This window comes from Podarcis bocagei, assembly GCF_964188305.1.
Source record: "Podarcis bocagei genome assembly, chromosome: 1".
In the NCBI taxonomy this organism is placed as follows: Eukaryota; Metazoa; Chordata; class Lepidosauria; order Squamata; family Lacertidae; genus Podarcis; species Podarcis bocagei.
This window is the reverse complement of record NC_138125.1, coordinates 98,276,017-98,294,118: the sequence shown is the minus strand read 5'-3', so window position 1 is coordinate 98,294,118 and position 18,102 is coordinate 98,276,017. Positions and strand designations below refer to the sequence as shown.

The following is an 18,102-nucleotide window of genomic DNA, read 5'->3' as shown; positions in this document are numbered from 1 at the left end:
CAACGTCCAATGGTATTCTTTTTTGTGTAACATCATGCCCACTAGTGTGAGTGAAATTTAGCTTTACATGCTAGAATATCGAACATTATTTAAATGTCTCCACAGTCTGCTGGCACCAGTGGCATTTAGTTACACTGATGTTGTTTTATCGTGTGTGTGTATGTGCATGCACACACGCATGCACACACAGTTGGGCCCAATAACAAAATTTGGATCTCCACATTTAGTCAGTAGTTTATCTACTATTTAGTAGGATTAGAAGTGGTACAGTATACCCCAGGAGACTCCATCATTGTGCAAGGACCCCTGAAGCAGCGCCGTAGCTAGGGGGTGGTGAGGTGGGCGTCCCCCAAGGGGACAGATGGGGGGGGGGCAAAATCAGCTAAAAATATGTCCATAAATATGTCTATTAAAATATTGATTATTGTCTCACGAGAAAAGGTTTTAAATAGAGGGTGAATTGAATGGGTGGAGGTTGGGGGAGAGGTGGAAAGAAAAGCTAATTTGTCCATGGCTAGGGGGTGCAATCTGGACCGTTCTGCCAGGGGCACAAGATCACCTAGCTACGCCTCTGCCCTGAAGTATGAAGAACTTTAAACTTTTGCATGCTACTTTCAACCAAGCAGTCCATGTAGCCCCTATGAGTCTGAAAACCACTTGCAAGCTCCATATCAAACTTTTAGGGCTCCAACAGAATTTGCAATTTCCCCCTGTCCTTAGCAAGTCTGCCTCCTTGCTAGCCCTGTATCATAGCACAGATGATAATTTTAATTGGTTAATTGGTTCTTTGGTCTATAAGAATGTAACAAAATTTGTGTTAGCTCTTTGTTTTCATAGCATGTTAAAGTGATATACCAATATAAAATCTAGCACAGACTTTCTTATTCTTCTCTTGCTGTCTTTTTATGATAGGCAGAGAGAATTAATTTTATTGCAGGATTTTATTTAGGTCTCTATTGCCTAGTGTGTGTAGGAGTTGGGGCACACAAAATCCTAGAGGAAGCTATATTCTTGGAGTTCTAGAATTGCTACTACATAATAATGTTGATTTTTATGAGTAATATAAGAGCAGCTTATAAAACATATCATGATATAAATAAATGATGTTCAATTTAAAATGGAATGACCAGATCCTCAGGCAACAAATGTTTATTTGGTTCTGAATAGGACATTTAGCACTGCACATTAAAAACCATGTGTATTTAAACCATTATGGCCTACACCACTTCAGGTGGAATTATAGTAAATTGCTGTATTTTATTTCCCTAATTATCTGGTGAAATGCTAGTTCATGTTGTCCTGAAGTTTATCTTCAGTACATTAGATCTCTATTCATATTTTGACAGCACTCTTATACCCTCAATTTGATTATTGTTTTGGTGTGCATGTCTGGGTTGGTGGGTAGGTGAGATTTATTTGTTATTTAGAATGAATTACACCTCTATAAATAATTAAATTAACTCATGAGAAAGGAGCTCTGATAACTGAATCTCATATTGTTTGGTGTGAATTATGAAATACTGTTTTTCTACCTCCCTCCAGGAAATTGGAAGCAACAGCCCACCACAGAGGAACTGGAAGGGAATAGCAATTGCACTGCTGGTGATCCTAGTCGTATGTTCACTCATCACAATGTCTGTAATTCTTTTAACACCAGGTAGGATTTATTTATCATGTACTTACCCTATTATTGAACCAGATGTATTGTATTTGTTTTGTAGGCCCAAGAACATTGAGCTTGCAGGAGTCAAGGCTGTTGACACAATTAGTAATAGACAGGACAAACCACTTGGGTTGAAATCAACTTTATTTATTACAGATGTCAGAAGATCTTGTCTCTAGGCATTGGGCTTGCATCTCAAATCAGTCAACCTGGTCCACTGGTTGATAGTTATGTTGGGATAGATCTTATATTATGGACCACCCTATGATGCACATCTGAGACTCCTGAGAGTCCCTGGACTGCAAGAAGATCAAACCTCTCCATTCTTAAGGAAATCAGCCCTGAGTGCTCACTGGAAGGACAGATCTTGAAGCTGAGACTCCAATACTTTGGCCATCTCATGAGAAGAGAAGACTCCCTGGAAAAGACCCTGGTGTTGGGAAAGATGGAGGGCACAAGGAGAAGGGGACGACAGAGGATGAGATAGTTGGATAGTGTTCGCGAAGCTACCAGCATGAGTTTGACCAAACTGCGGGAGGCAGTGGAAGACAGGAGTGCCTGGCTGCTCTGGTCTATGGGGTCACGAAGAGTCGGACACGACTAAACGACTAAACAACAACATGATGCACATCAAATCAAGACAGTGCTTTGAGAAGCCATTAGGTCTCTGTGTGTGGGAGTCTGCAGCCTGTCCACCTCCATCTGGTGGTCTGGACAGAGCACCCCTATGCTGGGGGTACCCCAAAACATGGGTTGTGTAGGGGAGGTAGAGTCATGCCTGTCCCTTCCAGCTAGCCCAGGGGTCCAATTCCAATGTCTTCTTTGCCTGAAAGTTCTGGTAGTTGCTATAAAGTAGACAAAACCCCAGACAGGCCCAGTTTATCTGCAGGCAAATTCCTCACTGGCCCTGAATAGCAAGGTCCCTGGAACGTCCTGACCAGGGCAACCATGGAATAAAGGGATAGGAGGATGGGAGTTCAAAAGCCGGCTGCACTGCATAGAGCAGGAGCAGCCAATCTTTGTGCTTGAGCAGCACACCTGACTGGATACACCCAGAGGTGGTCTCCAGTGAGGTGTGCCACCCCAAAACCCACCCTGAGACAGCCCATGTTTGGGCAATTTAAATTTGAAAATTTGGTGGACTGTCCCCACGGCTGTTGTGCATTGGCCACATGGACAGAGGGTGCCCCCTCCCTACTGCCGTGGCTTGCCGCGGCCACGCAGGACTGCGACCTCTGCTCCAGGGAAGATAATCTGGCATTTTCTGTCCCTTTACATGATTTTTTCTTTTTGTATATTTTAAACACTGACTTCTTTACATTCAAGCCTATGCATAATATTCACAAAAGAAGCTTGGTGAAAGAAGGTACATAGGATAATGATAATAATAATAATAATAATAATTTATTATTTGTACCCCGCCCATCTGGCTGGGTTTCCCCAGCCACTCTGGGCGGCTTCCACAGAAACCCAAAAACACTAAAATATCATACATTAAAAGCTTCCCTGAATAGGGCCGCCTTAAGATGTCTTCTGAATGTCAGGTAGAATAATAAATGATCTTTTCATTTGTCACAATGCTGCAACAACAATAACAAACAACAGTGTGAAGCTTTATGACTGCAACTAAGAGACCAAACAACGGTAAATTACTTGTTTGGCTACACTTAGTCCTGTTGCATCCTGGATACAATCATCTCTTTAAAAAATGAGGAGAAAATCAACGCAGCCTCACAGTATGATTTTGGTGGTGACGTGTTTGGCAGGTGAAGGTTGAGTGTTTCTTCATTGATTCCTGGAATCTGGTGACCAACAAACATATAAAGCACACTTCTTAACCTAAGTGTTGGCGTTAGTATTATTGTAAAGTCAAGGAGAATATTCTGAAGCTGTCTCCCCAGCTCACACACACACTCTTCAGATATAGTTATGTAGCAATGAGCAGCTAGAGTTCTGATATCCGAGCAAAAGTTACGGGAGCTTGTTTTTGAACAAAATTTTAGAAGAGCAGAAGGAGTAGGGTTCTACTCTGCCTGCCAGTCTCACTATAAGGCTGACTTGGTCCCAAACCAAACTGAAACTAGACTGGCACCCAAATAATCTGTCTACAGAAATGTCTGCATTTGTTCCACCTCAACCTTGTCAATCACTTCCCTAGAAAGAAAGTATTTGTGACTGAATGATAGTTGTTACAATGAATTGGATCCAGGACTGGCTTTTTCAGTTGTTGTTGTGCCACTACCTCCTTTAAGGTGACAGGCACCAATCCCTCATGCAAAGAAGCATACTCAACTTTCGGGACCCAACCAATCAAAATAGGTTATTTTGCAGCAGTACACAGAACACATACAACTGGGCCAGTTATAAACAAGAATCTGCACCTGAGGTATGTAGATAATTGGTCTGGTTTGGCCAAGTAACTATGGGCTTTGGGTTGTGTGGTCAGAAACTTGTTTGATTGATAGAGGACAACCAAATCTCTTTATAAATATCTCAGTTATAGTGGTTCTAGTCCTACCTATGGAACAAAGTCCAGAGATTAGCATTGGGAGAGTGCTTTTTCACAGCCTGGGTTGCTGCAGGGCACTATTTTGATGTTATTTAATATTTACATGAAGCTGCTGGAGATATCAATAAAAGTTTTGGGACAAGGTGCCATCAGTACAGTGATGACATCCAGCTCTATTTCTCCATAACATCTGAATCAGGAGAGGTTGTGCAGGACCTGGACTAAGGCCCGGACACAATGGTGGGATAGATGAGGGAAAATAAACTGAGCTTGAATACCTGCTAGGCAGAGGCACTGCAGCACAACTTCTTATGATGTGTTGTTAACAGAGGACACCTTTATCAATGGCATCTTTACAGCCCAAACCCTGATTTACAGATTTGAAAGAATTTCGGTGATGGGATGAAGAATGGAAGAAACAGCAGCAGAACAATTGCACTGTTAGGCATAAAGCAAAATAATTATCAAAACTATAACTATCATAGCTTGTGTCTTATCAAATCCCAAGGAGCACCAGTTTGAGGGCCTCAATACAGCATTTACTGGATATAAGTAGTTCACTAGGCCTGCTAAGGTCTGGAAGTCGGCAAGAAGGAATAATAAAACAGATTGCAGGAGAACACTCCAAGTACTCTAGTTGTATGTTTGATGCTCAGTCTTCATGATTGCTTAAGTCAGATTACATGACCACATTCCAGCCCTTGAAATAAGTCTAGGAAATTAGGGATAACTGTAGTGCACACACAGTCCATGTGGGCCCATTGTTTCATGGGCTGTAACAACTGTGGATGAGGGGTATAAACTCTTTCCAAGAAGGACTGGATCATTGTCATGGTGAACATGACTATGAACACTTTCCTGTTGGGCAACATTAGCTAAATCTCCTGCTTAATTTTCTGCAATCATGATTTTGGATTTTGGTGGAGCTTTTAAACAGCTCAGAATTCTATTCTGGCTTGCAATCTATACTCAGTATCTATATCTTCAAATTTAAAAATCTATCAGCCAGTTAATGAATTGGGAAATGTCATACTGTCAATGAATAATTCAATATAATCTTGAATGGAGATGGAAAATGCATAGCCTATTGTGAAATGTGAGAATAAACATTAAGGAGAAAGGAATATGCTCCAGTAAGAGGCAAGAAATATAAAGTATGCATATGAATTCGCAAAGGTATCAAAAGAAAAGTTCCCCTGGTTACAGAATTCAGAAAGTTTTTGCAGTTTGAAGGGGAAATACTTTTACTGCATTGTATAAACTGCACATTGTGAATTTGTGAGATTTCTGAAGCCAGAACAACATTTATTGAAACGTTAGACAAAGGTAGCAACACGGATTTAGTACAAAAAAAATAAAAGGTTGGACAGTGATGTGATGTGAATTTTCCAGCTTATATACAAAAAGATACATCATTTTTCAAGAGAATGTGTGGCTCTTAATACCATCTTCAGTAATGTTTTTTTTTATATAAAATTTTTTATTGGTTTTTCAGCTTTTATAAAGACAAAACATACACAAAAAAGACACAAGACAAAAACATGTATAAATTCAGAAAATCCTAGTTTCCTAACCCTATTCCCTGACTTCCCCCCACCCCCCCTCGTGCATCCCAATTCCCAAGATTGTGTCAGCAAATTAGTATTTCTCCTCTTAACCATCTTATTACCTCTTTTGTAAAGAAATATAGATTTTTCCTAAGTTGGACTCAAGTTCCCTTCCATCGATTTCTCATTTTGTCTCAGTTAAAGGTCATATTAACTAAACCTAAAGGTCTTGAGTGTTTTTAAAATTCTATTCTTCCCTCCCTCCCATCCCCGGTTTTTGTCCCTTCCCAATACATGTCCAGAATAAGTTCTTAGCCTGGGTTCCTCACGTCCGAGGCTTTCAAGTCTCTTTCAGTCCCTCTCCGCCGGTCTTGTTGGTAGTCCTTTATGTCAATCGTCAAGTCTGGAAAGAGTTCTTTCGCCATCAAACCATATTCTCTTCCCACAAGGACATTTGAAGACAACTGCTGGAAAATTTCCACAAATCCTGCATCTTCAGAGTCAAAGTCAGAATGGAGGCCCCAATCATATTTCTTTGTTTTAAGTTCCTGTATTCCATAAACTCCCGTGACCTCCTCCTTCATCTTCTGCATCTTTCGCAGACTTGTGGTAAATGTAATCCAAAAGTCTCCTTGCTTATATTCCACAGATGTCAACTTTTGGTTGTTACTTCCCAACTTTACTTTCTCTTTTTCTTGTTTAGTCTCTTCCACCTCTTTAGATATCATTTCCCATTCAGCTGTGGATTCTTTCTCATTCAGGTCCTCAATACATACAGCAGAGCTGTTTGTTCCAGAAGTCAAGGTCATAAGTTGTTTATTCATAGCTGAGCTCTGCTCTTGTAAAATTCCAACCAACTGAAACATCCTTTCGATTTCCACTAGTAACTTTCCATCCACAGCCATTGTAGCCATTGTAGTTTCACCAGTTCCCCCTAGGGGGAATCTGGTTACTTATTAGCCTTTTCTCCGACAGTCCTTTAACTTATTATTATTACTTTGTTTCCAACAATTTTAGTTCAATTGTAACTCATCTTAGTCCAGAGGGATCTTAAATAGCAATTTTTCCGCTCTAAACTGCCCGTTTGACAGCTTTGACAGCTGTCAAACTCCGCAGCTCTTACACAGGCACAGAAACAGGACGCTCCCGGGCCCGGGAGGGGGGGGTTGTTTAAAGCAAAAAGAGGGCTTCCAAAACTCCACTCTCCAGCTCAAGATTTCTTTTAGCCAAATCTTGGAAGTTAGTGTCCTTTTTAACTCACCCCTCCAAGGGTAGGCTCTCCAACTTAGCTCTTATATCGTTGCTTAGATCGTCTGCAAGGGGGGGGGTGCGGACTTCCTTTTAGCACCCCCCCCGGTCGTCTCCAATTCAAAGGATAATGTTTTAAAAATCCAATTCCGTCTTACTCACGGGTTATTCTTTTCAGTCCAAATTTCAAGGAAGGAAGTCAGCGCTCTCCGGTCATGGCTCGCGGCTTCGCTCCACCGAGGTAGCGATCGACTCTCAGTGCCACGCCACCCTCCGTATCCTCTCCGCAGCCTTTAAAAAGGCTCTTCGTGGATCGGGGGGGGCGCTTAAGGCACCCGCCGAGTCTTCAGTCCGCAGGCTTCAGCGCCTGCGGTTTTTAAGGGTCCCCGCGTCGCCGGCGCGGCAAAGACCCATCCTCGGTTGAGCCGGTTCCCTCCGCAGCTCGGAGGGAATCCGCCATTTCCAGATCGCACCAACCCGGAAGTCACCATCTTCAGTAATGTTATATGGTAAAGTATATTTTCAAAAACATGCAACAAAGCCAGCTTTTCAGAATCTTCAACAAAGCTGCTACATCTGTCTAATGGTTTAAAGGGTTCTCCCCCACTCTCAGTGGTTTCATGAGATTCTTTTAGGGTTTTTAAAAAAGTGCCAGTTTTATTTAACATTTAGTGATTTTCAAATAAATTTACAGAATCCTGATTTGAAGATGATTATAGCAAAGAAACAGGGAGCTCAGAAAATGTTGCCATGGGGGGGGGCACCTAATTAATTGCATGTATTGTGAATATTAATGCTTCCTAGGGACCAAAACGATCAGGTGGCAGGTAAGAGCTGTTTGGCAGAGGAACAGATTCCCATGAGAGGTGGTGAACTCTCCTTCCTTGGAGGTTTTTAAGCAGAGGTTGGATGGCCATCTGTCATGGATGCTTTAGCTGAGATTCCTGCATTGCAGGGGATTGGACTAGATGACTTTTGGGTCCCTTACAACTCTTAAGATTCTATGATTCTGTGAAATTCCAGTAGACTACTAGCTTCTGCTGTTGACCACTGCTAAATGAAGGAGGGAACCCAGTAGCCTTACTGGAGGGCATCATGAAGAGGCAGTGGAGGCACATGAGCAGTGTGGTGGCAAATGGCTGCTGAGTCAGTAATAGTGCATGGTATCAGCATGGTCACTGCCTCATGACATCCTTTGGAAATTGGGGCCTCCTACCTTTTTCTAGCAGCATTCAGTATTGGATTGCTAGTGCATGGTGGAAGGCGTATTAATACTGTTGAAGATGGGATGTAAGGGGCAAAACTGCATGTTTATTGGGGGATTCATAAGCTATATTTGGACTGGAATTAAGGCTTTCAAATGAAGAGTTGTTTGCTTCAAAGGAAGTAGGATTAGTGTAAATGCGGATGAAGTGTGGAGTTCAACATTTTTTATATATTGTATTTTAATTTGGTTGTATATCTCTATATATTCTTTCTTTGTTAACCTGTCATCTAAAAGTCCAAATATAATGGTAAAGGTAAATGGTATATCATCTCAATTGGGACTTGCCAGTTTCAGCTGTTTTTATCCCCTCTGTAAATTCACAGAGAAACTTAGCAAACTTTCTAATCGTTCTTTTACTCCATTGGGCACCAACCTTTTAGGGCTTGTGGGCCGATTTGCAAACCAGAGGAACCACGCTAGAATGTTTCTTTCAGGCCTAATTTTTTGGGGGGGCACCCTGTGGGTGCCAGGAAAGACAAGCATGAGCTTGTAGAAAAGGTTGTACTTGTCTGTCTTAAGCTCTTACAGTGAAATGCTGTGACATGTGTTTTGAATACCATATATCTCTATATATTCTGCCTTTATGGAGAGAAAAAATAGCTTCAAGGAATAAAATAAAAATAAAAATAGCAATTTCATAAAGGAAAGCTGAGAAGAGAGATCTGCACAGCAAATATTTAAAGGTGCAGATTACTTAGATTGGTAAAGAAAAAGCGTTTTATATGTGTTGTATATGCAATATAACACTGTGGCACTAGATGGTGCTGTGGAGTCCCATCTTTCCCTACTGGATTACCCTGTATGGTTTACAATGTGTTTAATTGAATTGCTTCTTTGACGGGTCTAGATCCTGCCTTAGTCTTGCCAAAATGGGGGTGGGGGAGAGAACAAGAACCCCGAACAAATTCCAGATGGGGGAAAATGTGCTCAGATTATAAAGTGACAGTGAGATTCAATATTTAATTTGCAAGTTCTCTCTTCTACAATTTACCTAGTAGTCTATGGCTTTAAAATGTCAGGAAAGATGCTCAAGCAAGCAATAATGTCCCCTGGACCACGGCATCACCTGCAGCAGGTGATATGGTTGCAGAACTGGAAGAGGGAACACCGTCACTAGTTTCCTGCCTGCTTTGACCCTATAGCTGGCTGCATCCATCCAGCAACCAAAGGGCTTTCCCACATACCTGTAAATGTAAATCTTGTAGGAAGCTGTGCTTTCCTGGAATTCCACAGAACTCACATATGTATATGTGTGAGATTACAGCCAGCCAAAATTGTATGTGATTCCCCCGCCCCCCAATAATATTTTATCTGGCACTGTAGGTTAAACCATAGAGCCTAGGACTTGCCGATCAGAAGGTTGGGGTGAGCTCCCATTACCCGGTCCCTGCTCCTGCCAACCTAGCAGTTCGAAAGCATGTCAAAGTGTAAGTAGATAAATAGGAACCGCTCCGGCGGGAAGGTAAACAATGTTTCTGTGTGCTGCTCTGGTTCCGTGTGCTGCTCTGGTTCGACGTAGTCATGCTGGCCACATGACCCAGAAGCTGTACGCCGGCTCCCTCAGCCAATAAAGCGAAATGAGCGCCGCAACCCCAGAGTCAGCCACGACTAGACCTAATGGTCAGGGGTCCCTTTACCTTACTGTTGCTGAAATAAAAATCTGTATTTTTCATGAATGGGAAGGATTCAGCTTTCAATATGGGTCTGGTGTTGTGTGAAGTCTTTGGTAATCTAATCTGGGTTTTCTATATTAAAAGTGTGATTTGCTGTTTCAATTTTCTTTTTTCTTTTTCTTTAGATGAACTGTCAAATTCATCAGAAAGCAGATTGTCTTTAGAAGACCTCTTCAGAAAAGAATTTATAGTTCACAATCCAGAAGCCAAATGGATCAATGGTATGTTGCACATACTCTTTTTAGTACTATATAGAAAGATCTGGGAATGGGGATATTAGAGGGGAAATCAGTCGCTGTATCAACCCAACTCTTAATGTGATGATGAGGTCTACATGTGAGAATTTTCTTCGTATTGATGTTTGGTCTGAAGATCTGAACAACCTATGATTTATCATGTTGTGAAACGTCAGGTGCCCAAGTATCCAAATAATTCCAACATAACTGCATCTATACAAGAATTATGAAAAAACTTACTGCATTTTGGTAGTGATTGTTGTCAATAAGCTGATGTATGGCTCAAGAAACTAAACAGCTTGCAGACCATCTTATGTGAGATGGGGAAAAGCTGCGAGTTTGGTTGTGAATAAATCTCCTGGAACAAGTTTGGAACTGGGAAAAGGTCCTGATGTATAAGGAAGATTAGGCACAGGTAGTGCAGAGAAGAGGATGCTGAAAGAAACATATAATTGACTAATAAAAAATTCTCACAAACTGATATGCTTGCATGATAACTGTATCTGTTGAAGTTGCCTTTTATTAACACCTTTCTTAAAGGTGTCTTCTTTTGCCTCTGGGTATTGAAATAATGTTAAAAATCAGTACAGTAAAACAAAAACTGTAAAATCACAAAACTTTAACCTATGCCACTGCTTTCTTCTCTGAATCCATCCATTACAACCTACAGCAGTGATTGATATCTGGATCTGGTGGGTAAGCCAGTGTGTTGTAAAGTGCAATATACAAATGTGGCACTAGATGGTGACAGCGAGCTATGGAAGATTCAATTAATTTTTTTTCCAAAACTTTTTTTTAAAAAACACACATTTTCACAGCATTTTTTATGTGTGTAGATTCTACCCAGATGTCCTAATGATACCAAAAGACTTGAGATTTGTCAAATGAGGTCACTGTTATTATATAGCCCTTATATCACAATATTTATGCACTAGGCCGTATATACAAATATTACTACTTATAATAATTTATTTATACCCCACCCATCTAGCTGGGTTTCCCCAGCCACTGTATATACTATTGCTTCCTCCTGTCTTACCCACTTGCTTCTTCTATCCCTAGACCACTATTATATTTTCCTGGTTTCTCACCTTCCTCCTTTCTTTCCTCCTCTCATCTTTTTACTGCATCTATTTTGATTCAGTGGTGAACTGCCAAATTCTGTGGGAGATGTAGTATTGAGTGGTTCCAGGTGTTGCTGCTTAAATTGTTCTCCAGGGCCAGCTGCCGAGGCTGTTTCTCATTTGATAGACAAAAAGGTTGGCACTTTTACTATGTTGTCTTTCTTAGGACCTTATGAATAACTGCCTGTAGTGCTCATTAAGTTTGTAGGCAGTATTTTTTGTTGATAGTTTAAAAAAACAGCAACAGTGTTTAGGGATGCTGTTAATACAATGGAGACCTTGAAATATGGAGTAGACAGATTTGAGTAGTTAAACTTCGAGGATTTTTGTAATTGATTTTATAGTTGTTTTCTTGTTGTTTGCTAATGCTCCCCCTGAAAAAATATATTTTCAGAATTTATCTTTATGACATATTAGGGTTGGGAACTAATACTAGATTATGTATCAACACTATGCCTATGCTCGCTCCATCAATAGATACAGAATGGCCTTTGCTTTTATGTTAGCAATAAAAACTAGAACTACGTGTTTGTAGATTGATGTGCAGATTTTGCACATGTTGTATCCATAACAATGGCTGAGATTTATGCAAAATATTGGAAACCTGTTTTTCTAATACTATTGATTTCTGTAAATGAAATTGGGTTGTACCCAATAGTTGCACAACTGAAAGATAGGAGCTGCAGCTCCTTAGGAAATATTCAAATGAAGCAGGAACTGAGAATGGTTTTCAACAGGGAATGGGAGCATGGGTAAAAGTTAGGGCCAATATATTGCCAAAGCTGTAGTCTGAGGTACATGTGTTCAGAATTACTTATGCAAGCTAACATTCTTCAGGCAGAAAAAGAAAGGTATGATAAAGAAGCCATTCTGAAACACCAATGTATGTTGTAATTCATTGACACGTCAGGATTTCAATAATGTTGTAAAGTTGTTTTATGTGTGCACAGCAGAACTATAAGGCTTAAATTAATATTATTATAAGGATGAAAGTCCCTTTGGAGACAGCAAACATTAGTATTAAACTAAGTAAAACTGGTCTAAGTGCACTGGCTTAAATATGAATAATCTGAGCTTCAGTTCTAAAGTAAAGAACTCAAATGCACCACACACACACACACACACACACACACCTTTGAGCATTTCTCCTAAACCAAACTCATACATGCTATAATTCACACATTGTAGTCAGTAGATGGAAGTGCTTTGGAGAATTGTATATGGATATCGGTTTCTCTGCATCAGTGCTGTAGGGATGAGAAGGGTTGTATGTGTGTGATGATATTGTATCTATTAGATATTAGAACAGAAATCTAACATACTAGTATGTGGGCCTTGTATTTGTCTTTTGGATATTATTCTGGTTAGTAAGATTAATAATGTGAGCCTTGTTTCGTAAACAGTTCTTTCTAGGCTATAAATACCATATGCTGGAATAAACCCTGATTTAGTCAGGCATGTTGGGAATCGTCTTACGACACTTATTTATAAGAACTGGATGAAGGGTTGACAAGAAAAGTGCAATAATTGGTACACGACTGAGATAATATTTTGTAAATTCAGATTTTGATGTTCATACTTTTTTTCTGCGCATTCAAATAGTTATGGCAATAACACTTAATTCTTATTCAAAAATAAAGTATACTATCAATTCAGTCACTACCTTGTGGCATATCATCAAGTGATCATGACACTGACATGAAATAAGTTCTCATACCGATAAATTCAGCAAAGTGTTTCTCGGTGAGAGTCTCATATACTAATGAGTGCATTATATTTCACAATTCTATATTTAAGACAGCAGCAGCATTCATTCTTTGCAATATCATTTCACTGAGTTTGTAACACTGGTATTTTCACTGTATCTCAGTCACAATTATCTTGGCACGCTAGAACCTCTTACACAAAATGGTATGTTCTTAATTTCTACACACATTTTATAGCAGATTTTTGAAAGAGCTTCCCTTTCCCACCCCCCACAAGTTGGTTACAAGTGCTGATGCCTAATGCACCAAAAGAGAGCTATAGAAAGCCTGGTTCTGCATGAACAATCCCTTGAGAGCATGTAAATGGGCTCTCTGGATTGTGGCCTATGTCTTTTATGCTATAATTAAATTCTATCAGATCAGCCACTGTTCTCTAATATGATTCTGAAAAGAGGTCTAGATGTCTGTCAGGCTTTTGAAGATGTTAAATGAGAGTGCATCTACTTTTAGTAGTATTGATTTTTTAACATTTAATTTTGAAAAAGTGAAAATTTAAAACGCTGCCAGTGAGTGATACAAAATGTGTTAAGATTAAGGGCACATTGAAAGAGAAGTATAGGCTATGCCACAGAAGTAGAAATGGGAGGAAATGGCCTTAATTTGCTTAAACTACACTGCTGCATTGAATTATGGGGTATTAAAATGGTTATCAGATGGTTTGGAATTACAAAAAGGCAAGGCTATTAGGGGAATGCATGAGAATTCAGTTGCAAAAATCTTTGTAAAGTACAGTTAAATTGGCATGGACATGGGGTAGTATTCTTGGGGAAAGTGATGTGTGCTGGATCTTGGGACCCCATAATTCATTCAAGTGTTGGTTCAGTGCATGATCCATCTTAGGGCTCCTCTAATTAATTTGAAAGTGTCAGATCTTTGGAAATCACTACATTACAAGAATAGCGACTCTAACTTCTTAATATATATTTTTACTTTAATAATTGTTTAAGCCATGAAAATTCATCATTGGTTATACTTGTTGAAACACTGTCATATTTATTTTCTAGAGGCATATTTTTGGTAAGGTTTTCCCCCTAAAAACATACACAAATGCTGCACTATTTGAAAGTCATTTTAACTAGTAATCTCTATACACATTAGTCTCCTATGCCTACAAAGGAAAATGGCCAAACTTCAAGTTCTATTATTATAGTATCTTTAGCCACCCACAGTACTAGCCTAACCATGTCTACTCAAAAGTAAGCCCAACTTAATTAAATTGGGCTTTCTCTCAAGTAAATTGAGTTAGGATTGTGGCCTGAATGCTTCTTGTACGCAGAAGCTGTTCTTTTGGCCAGGAATACGTATGTGAATGTTTTCATAAGATAGTTAATTGATCAGATAAGGCCACAGGCAAACAAATTGGCTATTTAATCAGCATTCATTCCAATACTGACTAATCTCCCTGTAAACAAATCAGGATGAAGGCTCAGTGAACAAGTCACCAGGAAGTTCCCTATGCACAACAAAGCTGATTGGGCAGGGAAGCAGAGGACAAGAGGCATAACAAGAAATGGACCTCATATATTGCAATTATGGGGTAAACTCAGCTTGATTCTCATCTGAGAACACAACAGAGTGCTTTGCTGTTGTTCTAAATACACTGGAAATCAGTGCCATACTCTTCCACTTGTTCTGTGTAAGCACTGCAGCTTTTCACATGGAATGATCCACCGTCTCCCTTCATACTTTGTTCAGGGGGTCCCTCCTGACCCCCCACCACCATAAACCAAATTTCAGGGGGTTGCACAGGGGGATGAGAGTGGGGACAGCCATGTTGTGCAATTGCAGATTTGCTGACGGAGCTGGATACGTGAATCACCACCACTAGTTAAACACCACCAATGAATACTATAGGACAGAGCTTTCCAAACACGTTTTAGACATGCATAATTTCATAACACACTAATTCAGTTTTACTAGCAAACCACAGGTTAAACTAACCCCTTTCTAGCCCCAAGAGGAGCGCAAGGAGCTTTCGTGCAACACACCTACTCACTGCAGCTGACACACTAACGTGTCGCAACACACACACATTTGGAAAGCTCTGCTATAGGAATTAAGTATGAGTAAACATGCAGAACTATGCTGGCAACTGCTATACCAAACACATGCTAGAAAGCAAATCCCATTATGCACACTTCTGAGTAAACATGCACTAGATTTGTTTAAACCTCTCATAAATGTTTTAAGCAGACACCGAAAAGACTAAAGTGAAGGCACCTTCATCTTTTAAATGCATGATACTTAATACTTAGTGTAAGCAAGTTTTATTTTTTTAATAATTAAAGGGACACTTTTGTGGACTTACACTACTATGTTGATATTTTTGCAGAATGGGAAACTAAAAAAAAGGGGGGGACCTGAATTCAATTATAGCAGCTCCTAGTTTCTTGTTTCTGATTTAATATCATAATTATCATAATTGTTTCTTCTAACAACATATACTATTGCCTAATTTGCAGGTGGCCACTTTGTAGGGATGGGGCTGCAATCTGAAGAAAAAATTCTCAAGTGTTGTAAGCAGAATTCAGTTTAACACAGCCCACCTCAGACAGATCTCCCTTCCTCAGTTCTACTCAGATGTCTGCAAGCTATAAGAGAAAGAAAGAAAGATTAATAACAATAATAATAATAATAATCATGAAGGGGGAACAGGGTACCAGCCTGTAAAAGACTGACTTGTCCCAGATGATTTTATGATGTGAAACTTGCTGGGAGGCACCCACCCACTGACAACCCTGAGTCTTTTTTCAGGATGATCTCTCTGCTACACACATGCAGTAGCATTTTTCTCAGGTGCAACACTTCTAAGCAACATGTACACAGATAAAATAATTGAAGGGCTAAACTGTGAAAATTTTCTGCTATGGGCGAAAAACTACTTCGCAAAGGAGTAGATAGGTAGCCGTGTTGGTCTGCCATAGTCAAAATAAAATTTTTTTTTTATTTCCAGTTGTGCAATTGCAGATTTGCTGACGGAGCTGGATACGTGAATCACCACCACTAGTTAAACACCACCAATGAATACTATAGGACAGAGCTTTCCAAACACGTTTTAGACATGCATAATTTCATAACACACTAATTCAGTTTTACTAGCAAACCACAGGTTAAACTAACCCCTTTCTAGCCCCAAGAGGAGCGCAAGGAGCTTTCGTGCAACACACCTACTCACTGCAGCTGACACACTAACGTGTCGCAACACACACACATTTGGAAAGCTCTGCTATAGGAATTATTAATTAATTATTAATAAAATAAGGTGCTACTGGAAGGAATTTTTTTATTTCGCAAAGGAGGTTGTCGTTCTCCAAGGGTCCTCTTCAGTGGGTGGGCATACAACCCATGGCAACAATTTCACCAAGTGCAGCCAGTAAGGTGTGTTTCATCTGCCAGTGGTTATCTCCCACATTTCTAACAAAGGTAAAGTTGTATTATTCCCACGGTTTCCCTCGACTTGCAAAAGGAAGAGAGCCACTGGTGTGGTGTTGTTTTTTGTTGCAAGCATTTATTTTAAGTGCTTGCAAAGCCCTTGAGGTTCTGTGCATATTTGAAGGGAATGCTTGCAAAATATTAATGATTTTGGAGGCAATGGGGAGATGCTTTCCCGTCCCTACTTGACTATTAACAGAATTGTCTTGCGTGCAAACAACTGCATTGGAATGTCCTTGGGATGTACTGTATAGGAAGAGAGGAAAAGCAAAAGAAATATGTTGTTTTCCCCTTCTTGTCACATTCTACTCACTGTTTCCCATCATTATAACTTTTGCTTGTTATAAATATCTTTAGCCCATGGGTGCATCTTGCTGCACAGCAAGTATTCAAAATTTTATTTACCAAAGTCTGCTCTGTGGAAATGAATTTAGTCCCACTAGAGCAGGCATGGCCAAACTCGGCCCTCCAGATGTTTTGGAACTACAACTCCCATCAACCCTAGCTAACAGGACCAGTGGTCAGGGATGATGGGAAATGTAGTCCCAAAACATCTGGAGGACCAAGTTTGGGTATGCCAGGTCTAGAATGCATGAGAAGAGTGGCTCCACCCCACTCCCGGAATGTCCAGATACTTTGTCTTCTTCTTCATGGCTATGGCTATATATATTCAGAATTAAAACCAGATCTCTTTCAGAATTAAGAAATCTGGAACTAGCAGGTAAGGTAGCGACAAGAAAGTCAGGGCTAGAAAAAGAATCATGATCACTATCACTTGCTCAGATGTAAGTCTTACTGTGTTTAATGGAGCTTGCATCCAGGCAAATGGGCTTTGATTTAGGGTTAACATTGTAATTTATTGTCCCTTTAACAGCTGCATGGCAGGCAAAAGTTCAACAAATCAAAGCTTTTCCAGTACAGAAATACAATTCTGGAAAAAGCTTCACAATGACTGTACTGTCTCTAATTTTGTGTTATGCCACACACCTATGGCAACCATTCTGTGACTGGTGCCTACACCATTCTCTCAAAATTCAAAATTAGCCGAGTAGCCTAGAAAACAGACAGGAGGATTCACAAAGAAGCGTGCTAATCTGCATTTAGTTAGTTACGAGCGAGCAGCTCTAAAATAAACTAAGTATAGTCTGAATACAGGTGCATATTTCTAAGAGTCCCAGCATACAGGGTGGAAAGTTTACAGGAAAAGTAAAATGTTTCCTGATAAACAATAAGGACGCAATTGTTGAAAGCACAGTGAGAAGCATGGAAGAAGTCATGGAGCTAAAAATTATTAATGTGGCATCAGAAGGCTGATCCTGTAGAGCTCTTTGTGACAGTATGTAGAGGATGAGAAAAGCAACAGGAAGGATGATATATTGGCAGGCAAAGAGAGCGAAAGAGAGCTTTTAGAGGATGCAGCAGATTTGTGAGAAATGATTTTGGCTGTGGTGTAGTCAGTAAGCAGACTGTAGCAGGACCTCAGGATGGGAAACCAAAAAGTTGGACTGCAGATAGAAATGTAGGGCAGGGAGCCACAGGGCCAGGTGCACAAGCTTCAGGCCAAGATGGATGGGAGAGCTTGAGTGTTCACTTTACAATGGGAATGAGGAAGGATAACAGGATGCATAGAAGACAAA

At 40.1% G+C, this 18,102-nt stretch overlaps 1 protein-coding gene across 3 annotated transcripts in view; it reads left to right on the top strand.

The window, feature by feature from the left end:
- The window catches only part of DPP10 (dipeptidyl peptidase like 10), a 584,313-nt gene that overhangs the window by 399,904 nt on the left and 166,307 nt on the right, over nt 1-18,102 (top strand). For all 3 annotated transcript variants that reach the window (XM_081199702.1, XM_081199701.1, XM_081199703.1), the window contains 2 exons: nt 1,543-1,657; nt 10,033-10,128. In XM_081199702.1, coding sequence (XP_081055828.1) covers nt 1,543-1,657; nt 10,033-10,128 — 211 coding nt within the window. The remainder of the gene's footprint in view (nt 1-1,542; nt 1,658-10,032; nt 10,129-18,102) is intronic.